The 14,441-nt window shown below is 49.5% G+C and overlaps 1 protein-coding gene across 7 annotated transcripts in view; it reads left to right on the top strand.

Annotated features, from left to right (window-relative positions):
* Window positions 1–14,441, top strand: part of LOC146863653 (putative E3 ubiquitin-protein ligase HERC1) — a 1,482,062-nt gene that overhangs the window by 799,546 nt on the left and 668,075 nt on the right. For 5 of the 7 annotated variants that reach the window (XM_085627737.1, XM_085627739.1, XM_085627735.1 and 2 more), the window contains one exon: window positions 2,462–2,660. The exons of the other annotated variants lie outside the window; for them this stretch is intronic. In XM_085627737.1, coding sequence (XP_085483863.1) covers window positions 2,462–2,660 — 199 coding nt within the window. The remainder of the gene's footprint in view (window positions 1–2,461; window positions 2,661–14,441) is intronic. 7 annotated transcript variants of the gene reach the window in all.

Below are 14,441 nucleotides of genomic sequence, written 5' to 3' on the forward strand. Positions count from 1 at the left end.
AAATATACAAAGGGACTAATCCTTCCCCAGGATGCCCGATAGTGTCAGGCATTGACTCATTGCTTGAGCCACTGAGTAAGTTCTGTGATTTTTTTCTACGTCCCATAGTCATGCAAAATCCAACTTACTTAAGGGATACTACAGAGGTCCTCAACCGAATCGAGAATGTCAATGAACCGGAAACTATCACTCTTTTGGCCATGTTGGACGTCGAAACACTCTATACTAACATTACCCAGGATGCTACACTGGAGGTAAATGTTAACCGTGCACCTGTGGCAGTATGTCAATGTCAAGGGCACTTTTCCCACAATTACCGCAATAAGATGCATGGTGTAATTCAGACGCAGCTGCTGAAATTAAGTTAAATGTGGATTTTTATTCACAATGACTTATGTATGTCTCTATATGTTTGTCTTCTATTCCTGTTGTGTTTCTCCACCAGGTAATAACAGGAACACGATTGAGATGTTCCCATGAGTGCAATGACGCGCTTACACCTTAACAGAAGTATCATAGGAATATAGGGTGTCTTTTCCCTGCTCCTATTTTTATTCACGATTTCACACTGCACGGTCCTGACGAAGCGCACCAGGATCCATTAGGGACCTATTTCCCAGCACAAAACATGTTGACCAATTTTTACATACACCAACACACACGGGCACTGAGAGCAGCAGAGTAATACCCTGACCTCTACAATATTTGTCATTAGAGGTGCTCCATTTCCCCTGTATAATTCCTTTACTCTAACCTCCCGGATCTACGAATAAAAATTGACCTCGGAGTACCATTGAGGTAATTTTAATACACTTGCACTAACCCCTTTTAGGCCCACATACCCACATGCAGAACTGCAGGGTCTCCTAAAAGATCTCCCACAAAGAGCCCTCTTGCGGGGCCTGTGGAGGACAGCAGCGCCACCCCCACAAGGAGCAATGCCCGATGATGAAGCATGACACACGCAAGAGTGTGTGAGGGCACCAATTCCTAAAGGAGAAATTCCCCCACCTTCATCAATTGGGAACCACACATAGAGACTATTTTCCTTTTTTCTTTTCTACGTAACCAAGTCGGTTATGGCTCTTTGTTTAGGAACAATTACCAATCAGTGAGAACATTTGGTTTGGTTTGATCAATGCCTTAACACTTCTGCAAATCTTCCTGACATTGGTATCCCTGCATCTATTAATTTCAGAATGTTATTCAGTGGGCTGCAAACCAAACTACTGGAATCCAAAAGAAGTTATTTTACACCGTAAAGCGCAAACAATCCACACACTTTTTGTGATATTCAGACAGTTATCTTTCACATGTAAGTTAAACAGAAACCATGTCTATTTTTCTATTTCAACTGTAGAAGGCACCATTTTGTAAAGTTTTTCACCACTCTAGGGTAAGCTTGGCCCTGATATGGCTGGCTTATTGTACATTTCTCTTTCACAGCTTGATCTCTTTGTCCACCAAAACGTCTGGTGCCTCTGACACTGGAACCAAGAGTCGTATCCCACACTAAAACTGTTCAAGCCGCCGCTACATCAGAAGCAGCGCCCATCCCTACTCAGTACACTGCTGAGTGGCATGCACATACCTCACAATGACACACACACACTACAATCAAGGTTTGTCATCAAAGTGTTTCAAAAAGAGGCACCAAATTCTGTCTCTCAAATCCATGACTGCTGTTTGAAGTCCATCTTCTGTTATTGTAACAATTTGCTCTGAATCTGCATTAGTCTCTTTTCACTGCCTTTGTCTTCTCATACTACTTCTTCACTGGTGCATTGCGTTGCTGCACCCCACATCTACCATGCTGCTTTCACCACAGGTTTCTCCCAGCACGCTGCGGCATACTTAACAACCTCAGTGGTCCGTTTGTTGTGTTCTTTCACACTGACCCCTTCTCTCATTTTTTATCTGACATAACACATGCTTTCATCATTAAAACATTAAATCCAGACCAATTGGCTTTGCCTTTGCTTGCTCAATTCAGCGAAAGGGTGCGCACATCTTGATCACCTAGAATTGTCCCATAATCTTCTAGTCATTGTAAAGATCACAAAGCAGACTTTAGGACTTGATGATGCTTCACCTTTCTAAGTAAATCATCCTGTGTAACGTGACACACTGAAGAATGCATCAGGGAGGCAGTAGGAAGGTTCTGCAGCATTGGATCTTTCATAGATCATTATGCATGAAATTATGCACAACCTCTGAGTCACAATTGAAGCACTCAGTATACTCAAGAACTGGTGGGAGGTGTTCAAGAGAATGAGCAGCTGTCAGGAATTAGACTTGGGTGGGAGCAAGTGTCTCTCATTTTCTCTGGGACTGGTTGTCTTTGCATCCTGCGCTCCAGAGATGCCCAGTTTCATTTTCTGAAACTCTTCTTGGAAGTAGCACTTACCACTGCACCGGACCACCGCCACTTCCTGATAACAAATGTTCCTTCCACTTCCAGGTGTGTGTGGCGACCCTCAGGCAGTTGAGCTTCTAGTAGGATGGATGATAGATCACCCCCCGATCTCAGAGGATCTTGCTTTGCCTTCTTCATCTCAGAAGGCCCAAGAAGAAGGAAACGTTGACCAGCATGATTTTGAGGGTAGACCTCGGGATCCGCTACCCTCATCAGATGTAGATATGCCTCCTGGGAAGAGAAGGTGAGAAAACCTCTTTTAATATTCACCCTACTCTATGACGAAGCATACTTTCGCGAATGCTACCTTCCCACACAGAGCATCTTCTAGTAGCTAAGGCACAAAATGTCACGTCTGAGATTTACATTGAAACCAGGTGTAGATTTATGTACATGACGATCAGAAAACTGAAAAGCAATCCTGTGTCTCTGTTGGGGCCGGTTCAGACTCTGTCACATTCCAAGAGGCTGGCCCTAACCTCTGGATTTCCCTGGAGGTCAGTCTGCCTCGGAACATAAACTTAAAACGTAAATTTCTGTATAAAAACCCAAATAAACCTATGCAAGCTATTGTGTTCATGTTATGAGCAAAGTGCAAAGAACAGACTAGAGATACAATTTCATTTAAAACCCTGTAGAAAATTAGGATCTGCTTTCATGGTTACCCCCACTTCACGCTGGTGTCATACTGCTTTTTTGACTAGTCTGACTGGGATCCTGCTAATCAGGACCCCAGTCACTGTACTTCCTCCATAATTGGCTACGGTGAGTACCTTGGTACACCCCCAAGTGGCTGCTAGTGTACCCTAGTAAGTCCCTAGCATATAGTATTAAGGTACTGAGGGCCTAGGTACACCAGGGTCCCCCATGGGCTGCAGTATGTATTATGCCATCCATAAGGGCCCCTCCAAAATCTGACTAAGGCCTGTCATTGCAGCCTGTGTGAGTCGGTGCTTGCACCTCTCACGAAAGATATAAGTCTGCTTATATCTAACATCACTCCACTTAAAACCTTTAAGTCTCTCGACATCAAGAATATCGACAACCAGAATATCGAACTTAAGGTAAGAAATATCGATGTTGCAAATATCGATGTTAGTAATATCAATAGTAAAATTATCGATGTTAATAATATTGATATTTATATTAGTGTTATGTATTTTATTATGTATTTTATATGTATGTGTTCTATATAAGTATTGTACTTTAAAAAAAAATATATGTATACATTTTTTAGAAATTAGTAATTGTTTTAAAAGCAAATTATGTGTTTTAGTACCGTAGCGGGTAGTGGGTTTATAAGGGAATACGGTGGGTAGTAGTTTAATTATAGTAAACTAAATAATAATTTTTGGGAATTATTAATTATTTTTAATTACATTTTGGTGCCTATTCCGATCTTGTAAAACCCGGGTACGAATGGTCGTACGGAGCGTATTCTCCGTACGACTCGTACCCGTGAAATCCTCCTTACAAACCAGCAAGTACGAAAAGTACAGAAATACCATTTCCGTGCGATTCGTAAAAAACTATGTGCGGCTAAAAAATACCCACAATTCTGATCCGGGACATCGCGTACGTGACGTCCGGACGGAGTCAGGCAGCGTTTTACGGACCAGCAAGTACGATTCGTGCCTACGTCACTCCGCACGACTCATTTTTTACGGCAGCCAAAAACTCCCGGGAAATTGAGGACGACGCGAAGAAGGAGCACCGGTACGCGACGGACAGCCATGGACCCCATCCTACGTGTCATCCCGGCCCTCCTAGCCTACGACCTGGTGCACCGAAACCGCCGCGCACACCGCAGAAGGTCAGAACAACACCCAGGGGCAAAGGGGGGGCGAGGGGCAGGAAACATAACCTCTACCTAATTTAAAAAATACCATATTCTGTACATATATTACCTCCAGGGTCTGGTCACTTCGGGGAACGTGTCCACCAATCCCTGCGTCCCGCTACAATGGCAGTTGGTGTGTACGCGTACCCGTCACCACTACAATGGTGGTACGGCCGTACCCACACCCTCAGAGCGTGGGTACGGTCCGTACCACCATTGTAGTGGTGATGTAGGAGTACGCACCGTACCCACGCCCTCAGAGCGCGGGTACGGCCCATACCACCATTGTAGTGGTGATGTAGGGGTACGCGTGGTACAGGCCGTACCCTCGCTCTGAGGGCGTGGGAATGGCGCGTACCCCTACATCACCACTACAATGGTGGTACGGGCCGTACCCACGCTCTGAGGGCATGGGTATGGAGCATACCCCTACATCACCACTACAATGGGGGTACGGGCCGTACCCACGCTCTGAGGGCGTGGGTATGGAGCATACCCCTACATCACCACTACAATGGGGGTACGGGCCGTACCCACGCTCTGAGGGCGTGGTTACGGCGCGTACCCCTACATCACCACTACAATGGTGGTACGGGTCGTACCCACGCCCTCAGAGCGTGGGTACGGCCCGTACCACCATTGTAGTGGTGATGTAGGGGTACGCGTGGTACGGGCCGTACCCACGCTCTGAGGGCGTGGGTATGGTCCGTACCACCATTGTAGTGGTGATGTAGGGGTACGCGTGGTACGGGACGTACCCATGCTCTGAGGGTGTGGGTAGGGCGCGTACCCCTACATCACCAATACAATAGTGGTACAGGCCGTACGCACGCTCTGAGGGCGTGGGTACAGCGCGTACCCCTACATCACCACTACAATGGTGGTACGGGCCGTACCCACGCTCTGAGGGCGTGGGTACGGCCCGTACCACCATTGTAGTGGTGATGTAGGGGTACGCGTGGTACGGGCCGTACCCACGCTCTGAGGGCGTGGGTACGGCGCGTACCCCTACATCACCAATACAATAGTGGTACAGGCCGTACGCACGCTCTGAGGGCGTGGGTACAGCGCGTACCCCTACATCACCACTACAATGGTGGTACGGGCCGTACCCACGCTCTGAGGGCGTGGGTACGGCCCGTACCACCATTGTAGTGGTGATGTAGGGGTACGCGTGGTACGGGCCATACCCACGCTCTGAGGGCGTGGGTACGGCGCGTACCCCTACTTCACCACTACAATTTTGTATTTGTATTGGCATTTATAAGGCGCATAAATCACCCGTAGGTTTCAAAGGGCCTGGTGCAACATATAACCAGTATATTGGGGAGTGTTCATGGCCAGGACAGCAGTGTACTGCACCAAGGGTGCGGGTGGCTGGTTGGGTGTCTGCCTAGGATTCCCAGCAGTGGACAAAGACATGTGAGGCGTGGGTGCAGAGGAATACCAGCAGTGGACAGAGACATGTGAGGGGCGGGTGCAGAGGAATACCAGCAGTGGACAGAGACATGGGGGTGGGTGCCTATCACTCCCAGCAGTGGACAGAGACATGTGAGGGGTGGGTGCCTATCACTCCCAGCAGTGGACAGAGACATGTGAGGGGTGGGTGCCTAACACTCCTAGCAGTGGACAGAGACATGTGAGGGGTGGGTGCCTATCACTCCCAGCAGTCGACAGAGACATGGGGGTGGGTGCCTATCACTCCCAGCAGTGGACAGAGACATGTGAGGGGTGGGTGCAGAGGACTCCCAGCAGTGGACAGAGACATGGGGATGGGTGCCTATCACTCCCAGCAGTGGACAGAGACATGTGAGGGGTGGGTGCCTATCACTGCAAGCAGTGGACAGAGACATGTGAGGGGTGGGTGCAGAGGACGCCCAGCAGTGGACAGAGACATGGGGGTGGGTGCCTATCACTCCCAGCAGTGGACAGAGACATGTGAGGGGTGGGTGCCTATCACTCCCAGCAGTGGACAGAGACATGTGAGGGGTGGGTGCCTATCACTCCCAGTAGTGGACGGAGATATGTGAGGGGTGGGTGCAGAGGACTCCCAGCAGTGGACAGAGACATGTGAGGGGTGGGTGCCTATCACTCCCAGCAGTGGAGAGAGACATGGGGGTGTGTACATCATTAGCAGATGACCACAACTCCATGGGTGTCTGTACGCATCCCTAATTTTCAACTATGTTGATAGTGCCATAACAACACATCACTGACAGCAGTGTCCCACTCCCATGAGGATGGATGCCTTTCCCCCACTGCATGACACACCACATGTGGGTGTGAGGACAAATGACACATGCATACCCACCCCTGGCGGATGCAGCACAATACACACACAGAGATCATGCCACAAGGCTGTATAGTCATGTCAATGCCTACTAAACTAAGAGAGCAAAAGGGAACACACACTGTCACGCACATCCCAGGACTGATAGGGATGTACAGGTGCTGGGACAGCCACCAAGATGTTTTCTCTCATGGAAGGAATAGGGTGGAGTTCCCACAGATACAATGCCCACAATTGTGAGTCAGGTGCCCAAATACCCAGCAGAACAAGTACCATATGTGTGCTAGGCTGGGATTACACACATGCATAGGGCGGAAAAGGGACAATTTCTCCATGAAGGCATGGCAACATACTCAATACACAAGTACAGTGACTAGCAAGGATGGCACAGACGATGCAGCCGGAGATATTGCTGAGCAGGCATGGCCATAGTTGAAGGAATCCGTCACCAACAAAGGAAATGTAGACACAGGTCAGCACAACAATTGTGCAACTCCCTGCAGGGAAGATGTCAGGTGCCACAGAGGCAGGAACACTCCTTGGGACAAAGTCTCCAAACACAAATAGCACACACGACCAAAGATTCCTTGCAGAGACCTTGTGATGGCACGCACATACCATGGTCCACCGCATGAGCATCAGACTACAACATTTCCCTGAAACATAACACATTACCACAACCCCAACTCCTGGAGCATCAGCACCAACATCAATACCTGAAATGCAATAGTGTTCAAAGTAAAAAGAAAATGCTTTATTCAGCATTAAATGAAAAATAATTAAAGGACACTATTTACAAAGGCCAATGGCCAGTCCAGATCAGAAGTCCTTGGGGGGGGACACATGGCCACGCGTCTCCCCTAGCTTGCCTGCACATTAGAACCCTCAGGTTCCTCGACTGGGGGGGGGCATCATGTGGGGAAGGACCAGGCACCGCAGGGACAGGAGGTGTAGGGGTAGGTGTGGTGGGTGCAGGGCTGGACGCCTCCACCACAGGGGGTGGGGCAGCGCCAAAGGTGGAGGTGAGCTCGGCGCTGCACACTTCTGCCAGGGCATGCAGAGTATCCCCTGCACCCGAGGAAACCACAGGCACAAAGGAGGGGGGGGGGGGGTCGGAGGGATGGGGTGCAGCGCTACTGGGGGAGGGGGTGGACAGGGGGGGACTCAACTCCCCTACCCGTGGAGTGCCTTGCCCGTTTGCGGGCTGGTGAGCCAGTGGGGCTGAGGCCCAGCACAGCCAAGTAGCTCTCTTTGTCAGACTGTGTGGCAGGGGAGCCAAGGGGAGTGCCTTTGGAGGGACTGGGTGGTGAGGCATGCAGACTCAGACTGTAGCTGCGTGTATGCCTGTGTGCCCCAGACCAAGTGGGTGTGCCTTTATCCCCCTGAGTGTGCGTGCCAGGAGGTGTGCGCCTGCCCTTACGTGTTTGTGTGCTGCCTGTGTCTGGTGGGGTGTGTGCTTGGGAATGTCTGGGTGTGCATGGGACAGGCATGGGAGTGGGAAGTGTGGATGGTGCAGGGGTGGGGGGGGGGACGAAGCGCTGCAGGAGACTCACTGCTGCCGTCAGTGAAGAGTCCATGGACCTCAGCAACATCCGTTGATCAGACATCGCTGCTGACATGCCCTCCATGAATGACACCATCTGTGTCAGCAGTGTGGTGTGGCCATGGAGGACATTCAGCATCGATGTCTGGCCAACCTGCAACTGCCACTGAATGTCCACAGCCTCTGCAGTGAGGGCAGCAGAGGGGACAGGGGCAGGGGGTGCGGTGCCTGGCACGAAGGAGACATGGTGGTGCCCTGCACGGACAGAAGGGACCGGAGCAACTGGGAGGGCGGTGATGGGAATGGAGGGGGTGGTGACAGATGTTGTGCTGCTGCCAGGTGTTGTAGCAGCCTCTGTCCCCTCGAGGAGTTCAGCCTCTGACCCGTCAGCGTCGTAGTCGGTGTCGCCACCAGACAGGTCCTCCTCCTGATTCCCCTCGCCCTCCGTGCCACTTGCTCCCGCAGACTCGCCTGCAGTGGTGGCACCGGTGCTGGATCCCACCTCCAGGTCCGTGCAGGTGTCTCCCTCGGTGTACTCCGATGATGCTGTGGGCAAGGTGAAGATACAGAAAATAATCAGTCACCTGTATACATCTGACACCTGAGTCCAAACAAAATATGTCACAGTGCATATCAGGAAATGCATCATGAGTAACATCTTGAATACTCCGCACATATGTAAGCCCTGCACTCCCCAGTTGGTTAACCCACCATGCCACTTGGAAACAATGAAAATTAGGACACAACAGCAAATAACTTGATATCGAATTAAACTGAGAAGCTAGTGTCTGGGAACAGTTGAGCACAGCAAGACTATGAAGGCATGCCACCTCTTGTTCACTGTGAACGAAACAGTATTGGTGCAGCCAAGGCCAAATAACAGACCTCAATGCTGAAGGTGTCCCCACACTCAGAGACCTGCGACTACTTTGGAAACCCAAACGAAATACATTGTGATCCCTTCGGAATAACAACACTTTACACAATCTCCATGTTTAGAATGTGTGAATGTGCCACTTTGTGAACAGAACACACATGTGCCTGTATAAAAGAAGTCACACAATGAGGTGCACACAAAACTACATTTACACAGTCATTGTATGAGCTGCCAGCCTTATTCAAATAAGCCACTGTTAGGAAGAAATGGGGTTTCAGTAAGTACATATACATGGCACCACGGCAGTCTGGATGACTTGACACTCGTACGTTGGTATCAGCAACAACCAAGGACTTACCCAAGTGCAACCACACTGTGGGAACATGTATATGTATAATCTGAAAACAAGTGTTATTCGAACTGTGCCTTGCTTTAAAATGTGCCAGCGTGTCCCCGGAAAGTGTAAAGGTGGTTTCTTGTGCACTTCCTTGGGAGACATCTGTCATGCAGGCACATTATTGTCCTTCACAACAAAACATCAAAGTCAAGCATAGAAAAAATCGAGACATGTTGACAAGTGTAGTGAGTGCCAAGGTACAAGACTTCTTGACTAACAACTTGAATCATGCCACCTGTCACATGGCCATCCATACCATGATGACACAGTTGGCAACACATCTGACCCACTGCTTGTCATGTGGAGTGGCACACATGTCCAAACACAGGACAATGCATAAGCTAATGGGCCTGCAATTGTGTCGGAATAAGGAGCACCTGCACTGAGGAGACACCCTCATGGGAACCAAGAATGTCCACACAGATGTCAGCACACAAAGACCAAACTATGTAGCATCTGGACCACACACTGGTGCCAAAAATGGATGAGCAGGAACCATGGATTTTAACTTTTGACACATGCTGCAAAGCACAAACATTAAACCCTGCACAACATGACTGGGTCACTGCATGTTGAGTGTCTGTCCAGACAATTATCACACACAGGTCAGACCTGGCAAGGAGACATAAGGTTTGGACATGTAGGCCTTGCCCGCACAAACCCCCCATACCTGAGACAATGTGATTGAGACAGATCAAGAAGTTACATCTCTTAATCTGGGTTTTCTTAAAATGTGCATCAAGATCTCCTAAATGTACTCCACATCACCTTGTGAGGCTGCCAACACATATTTGTGACAAACAACCATCAACAGACAGTTGTAAATAGACACACAGGCACTGCCCAGTGTGAGGATGCACAGGCCAAATGGGGTCACCCTGTACAGTGGACACATGTAGCACACTTTAGATAAATACAAATGAGGCCAGGGAACAATGCCACAGAGGCCAACCTATGCTGAACACACCGAGAATGGGCACAGTGTTGGATGACACACATGATTCCGAGGCAAGGGTGTCTCAGGGGACTGTAGTGGGCACACTGCTCCATGGTCCTGGAATGATCTGACTGTAACATGAGCAACCGTCCCGGCACTATGCATATCTCCCACTCATGCACATCATGTCTGAGGCCACAACATCGGTCATGCATGCTGCAAGTCTGTTAATTTGAATCCTCACACTCCTATGTTGAGACTCAGCATCAGTGCCAAGAAATATGGACCCCCAAATGACTGAACAGGACAGGGCACAGGCAAGTTACCAACACATGTCACAGACCACCCCCACACATGATGCAGAAAGCAATGTGCACGTGGATTAACTGGCAGCCTAGATTACCATGTGCAATAGTGTTTACACACAGACCAGGGAACACATGTCAAGGAGGGGAAGAGAGGAAGAACAGCACCGGTTGACTCGGGGGAAAAGGATATGCACTGCCCATACAAACCCTGGCAGTGTATCCAGGCGACTGAGCACTTCAAAAAGCTGGTTACACACAACAAACACACATGTACCTACCCCCTTCCTGCTGCTGCATCTCCTGTAACCGCCTATCCATGTCAGGGAAGACCACCGCCAGGACACGCTTCATCTGGTGGGTCAGGCATCTGTGCCCACCGTGGGGGCGTGGAGGTGAGTCCTTCAGCAGGACCCGGGCGATCCTCCGGGTCCAGCACCGGATGTCCTGCCACCGTTTTCTCACTTGTGCTAGGCGCCGACTGCAACCCTCCACCGATCTCACGGCCCTGACGGCCTGCTTCCAGATCTCCCCCTTGGCGTAGGCAGTTACCTGTGAGGATGACAAAGTGAGACAACATCACTACACCTGCTTCATGTCAGAGAGACACACATTTGAACATCTTTGAAATGTTGAACAGGGCATAAGATGCTGCCAAGGAATTGCATCTTAGTCATATGGACATTGGCCTCTGTGGAAGCCTCAATGCACTACATGGCATGTAAAGTACACAGGTGGCATGAGGGGTGCAACACACTCCATGAACATGGCACACATTGTGCATCACAAGAGACACCAGGCTGATGGACAGCACCTCTAAGCAGTTACATGCCCCAGGCCACTGACGCAACCTCAGCAGAGTGCACAGACACACACAGGCACAGATCAATCACATGCCATTGGCAACAGCAGATACAAACCTCACTCTGTACATGTGCCACTTGCCTGTGGGGGGTGACAGGTGTGGGGCTAGCACAGCAAGTCAGACACACAGCACGGCTTACTTCTCATATCAGATGGGTAGAGCTGTTGCCTCCTCCATGCAGCTGTGGTGCAACACTTCACATAGACACTCACCAACATGACAAGGAACATTCACACACATCAATGTCCAGGGGGCGTACACATCACTTGGACACTCTCACCACAGCTCCACTCAACTCAGACACATCTGTGGGAACAGTCACCTGTTACACCAGGAGGACCACTGAATCACCCCAGGACAATAGACAAAAAATGCCACAAAGGATTAGCCAGGCTGAATGTGTCATGCACTATGCAGTGAATGTCACAGTAAGCACAATGCAAGTGAGGAGTGCACACATGAACTACATCATGCTCTGCATGGGAGACATAAGCCATTCCCCCCCTGGGACCCACTCTAAACAACATTGCATGTCTGTCACACCTGGACACAATGTCAGAAGTGACAGTCACAAAAAAGGTGCACAGTCAAAGCTAGTGGAGTCAGCACTCATCTGCTCCCCTGGTCTCCCATACAGTCTGGGGTACTGTGGGAGGATGACATCAAGTAATGCCTCATTTTCCTCCTGTGTGAAAGGCTGGGGCCTCTCCACAGACCTTGACATGGTGCCAGAGGAAGCACAGACAGCAGCAGTGGTGTCGACTGAAAGGTTGTGCAGGCAAGTGCCCTCTCATGGGTTCTGCCTGACTTATATCTGCCTTGCTGGGTTCTTTCATTTACAGGAGTACAGAGTGATTGGTCAGACTCATTTGCATCCTACGTTTCCTCCAATCCCTTTAAACATACACCAGTGACAGCATTTGCATGGTTCAAATTAGCAGCATCATGTCAAGTCAACAACTACTTTGCAACAATGTATTTTGTGGCCAACTGACTTTTCAAGGCCACCTGATGGAAAAAATTGAACAGAAAACTCGGTATCCATGACAACCATTACGCATTTATGGACTAAAACTTGTCCCTTATGTGTCCCCTATGTAAATTTCAAATCCCCACACAGGTACGGTGCATTTCACACGTACGCATAGGCACTGGGAGTACACGTACGTGTACTGAGGTAGTACACGTACGTGTACTACCTCAGTACACGTACGTGTACAACTAGTGCCTACACGTACGTGTACTCCCAGTGCCTACGCGTACGTGTACTGAGGTAGTACACGTACTTGTACGCACTAGTTGTACACTTACGTGTACTAAGGCAGTACACGTACGTGTGTACGTCCCGTAACACGCTTGCTCCTACAGCAACACTACTATAGTGATACTGACCGTACACATGCCCTCAGAGCGTGTGTACCGTGCGTTTCACGCGCTTACACTGGTGATAGGGGGCGCACACGAAATCCATGGAGGTCTCAGACTCGCACAAGGCTGTACATCAAGTCATTGTCATTTATGTCCTTCATGTGCAGGGCCTAAGTGTGTCAGGCAGTGATATTGCACATGTCTCCTCATGTTTGAGCACAAAAGATGTGTGATGACCTGTGTACACATGTCATGTGTGATGTGGCACTATGTGGCACACTTCCCCTTCACACTTTGCACATGTGTGCATGTAGTCCAAACGTGTCAAGCACAGCATTACTGGTATGGCACAGTCACCAACACCCGCATCCGTCGCCTGATGCCAGGGACAGGGACACTAATAACTGACATAGAACGACCAGAGTGCCACGATGTGACTATGTCATGTGTGTGTCATGTATTTCCATGAGCTGGCAGTTGGTGTCCCGTCAACTGCATCTGCTGTTGCTGCAGCCAACATGTGACGGTGTGTAGATGGGCATGGCACACATCTACACACACCATGCCACATGTGGAATCCCACGTAACGTGTGTCTGTATGCATTGAACATGGGATTTTGACATGAGGATATATCTGCGTTGTCTCAATGTCTGTGTTTTCAGTTTTCCCGTGTACCCCTTCATCGCAATGTGTGTGATCTGTACATTTGACCTTCCATGTGACCTGTGCGTCTAGCTTGCCGTCAGCTGTCTGTATGAGATGACATCCTTCAAATGCAGATATGTGGATTTATGTCACTCCTGTGATGTCTATGGCTGTTCACTTACACTGGCCCACAGCTCGTTTCAGGGCATGTCATGTAGACTTGCCAATCAACGGTTGTATCTGGCTTTTCGTAGGAGTATCACCTGGCTGGCATACGTGTCCTGGATGTATTGCACAGACCAGACTCTGTATTAAGCAGATGTGTATTAGCAGTTGAGCATGTGCTCAGTTCATTGACATTGATGTTGTTATGTTCTCACTCTTCGTTATTCATTCCAATTTTCTGCAGGGCACCGCCTCTCCCCCGACCAATGCCAAACTTGGCTGCCATGAGGGAACGTGACTGCAGAAGACGTTACCGATTCTCTCAACAGTTGATTGAGGACTTGACCGCCAGGCTGGCACCACACCTCCAACCGCGACACAGGTATACTACATCGCTGACCCCCAAGATGAAGGTGATGGCAGCCCTACGTTTTTTTGCCACCGGTACGTTTCAATTCACCATAGCTGATGTCGGTGGCATGTCTCAGACGATGTTCAGCCGTGTCCTGCATGATGTTTTAGAAGCCATGTTGGAGCACCTGGATGAATTCATCCAATTTCCGACTCCTGAGCAGTTGACAGGTGTCAAGGGTGATTTCTATGCCCTGGGAGGGATGCCCCATGTAATTGGGTCCATTGATGGAACACATGTGGCTTTGGTACCACCACAGGCACAGGAGGTAGCCTATCGCAACCGTAAACATTACCACTCTATTAATGCCCTTGTGGTGTGTCTTGCTAACATGCTGATTTCCCATGTCTGTGCACGTTTTCCAGGGTCAGCACACGATG

Source organism: Triturus cristatus, chromosome 2_1 (assembly GCF_964204655.1).
Source record: "Triturus cristatus chromosome 2_1, aTriCri1.1, whole genome shotgun sequence".
Lineage (NCBI taxonomy): Eukaryota > Metazoa > Chordata > Amphibia > Caudata > Salamandridae > Triturus > Triturus cristatus.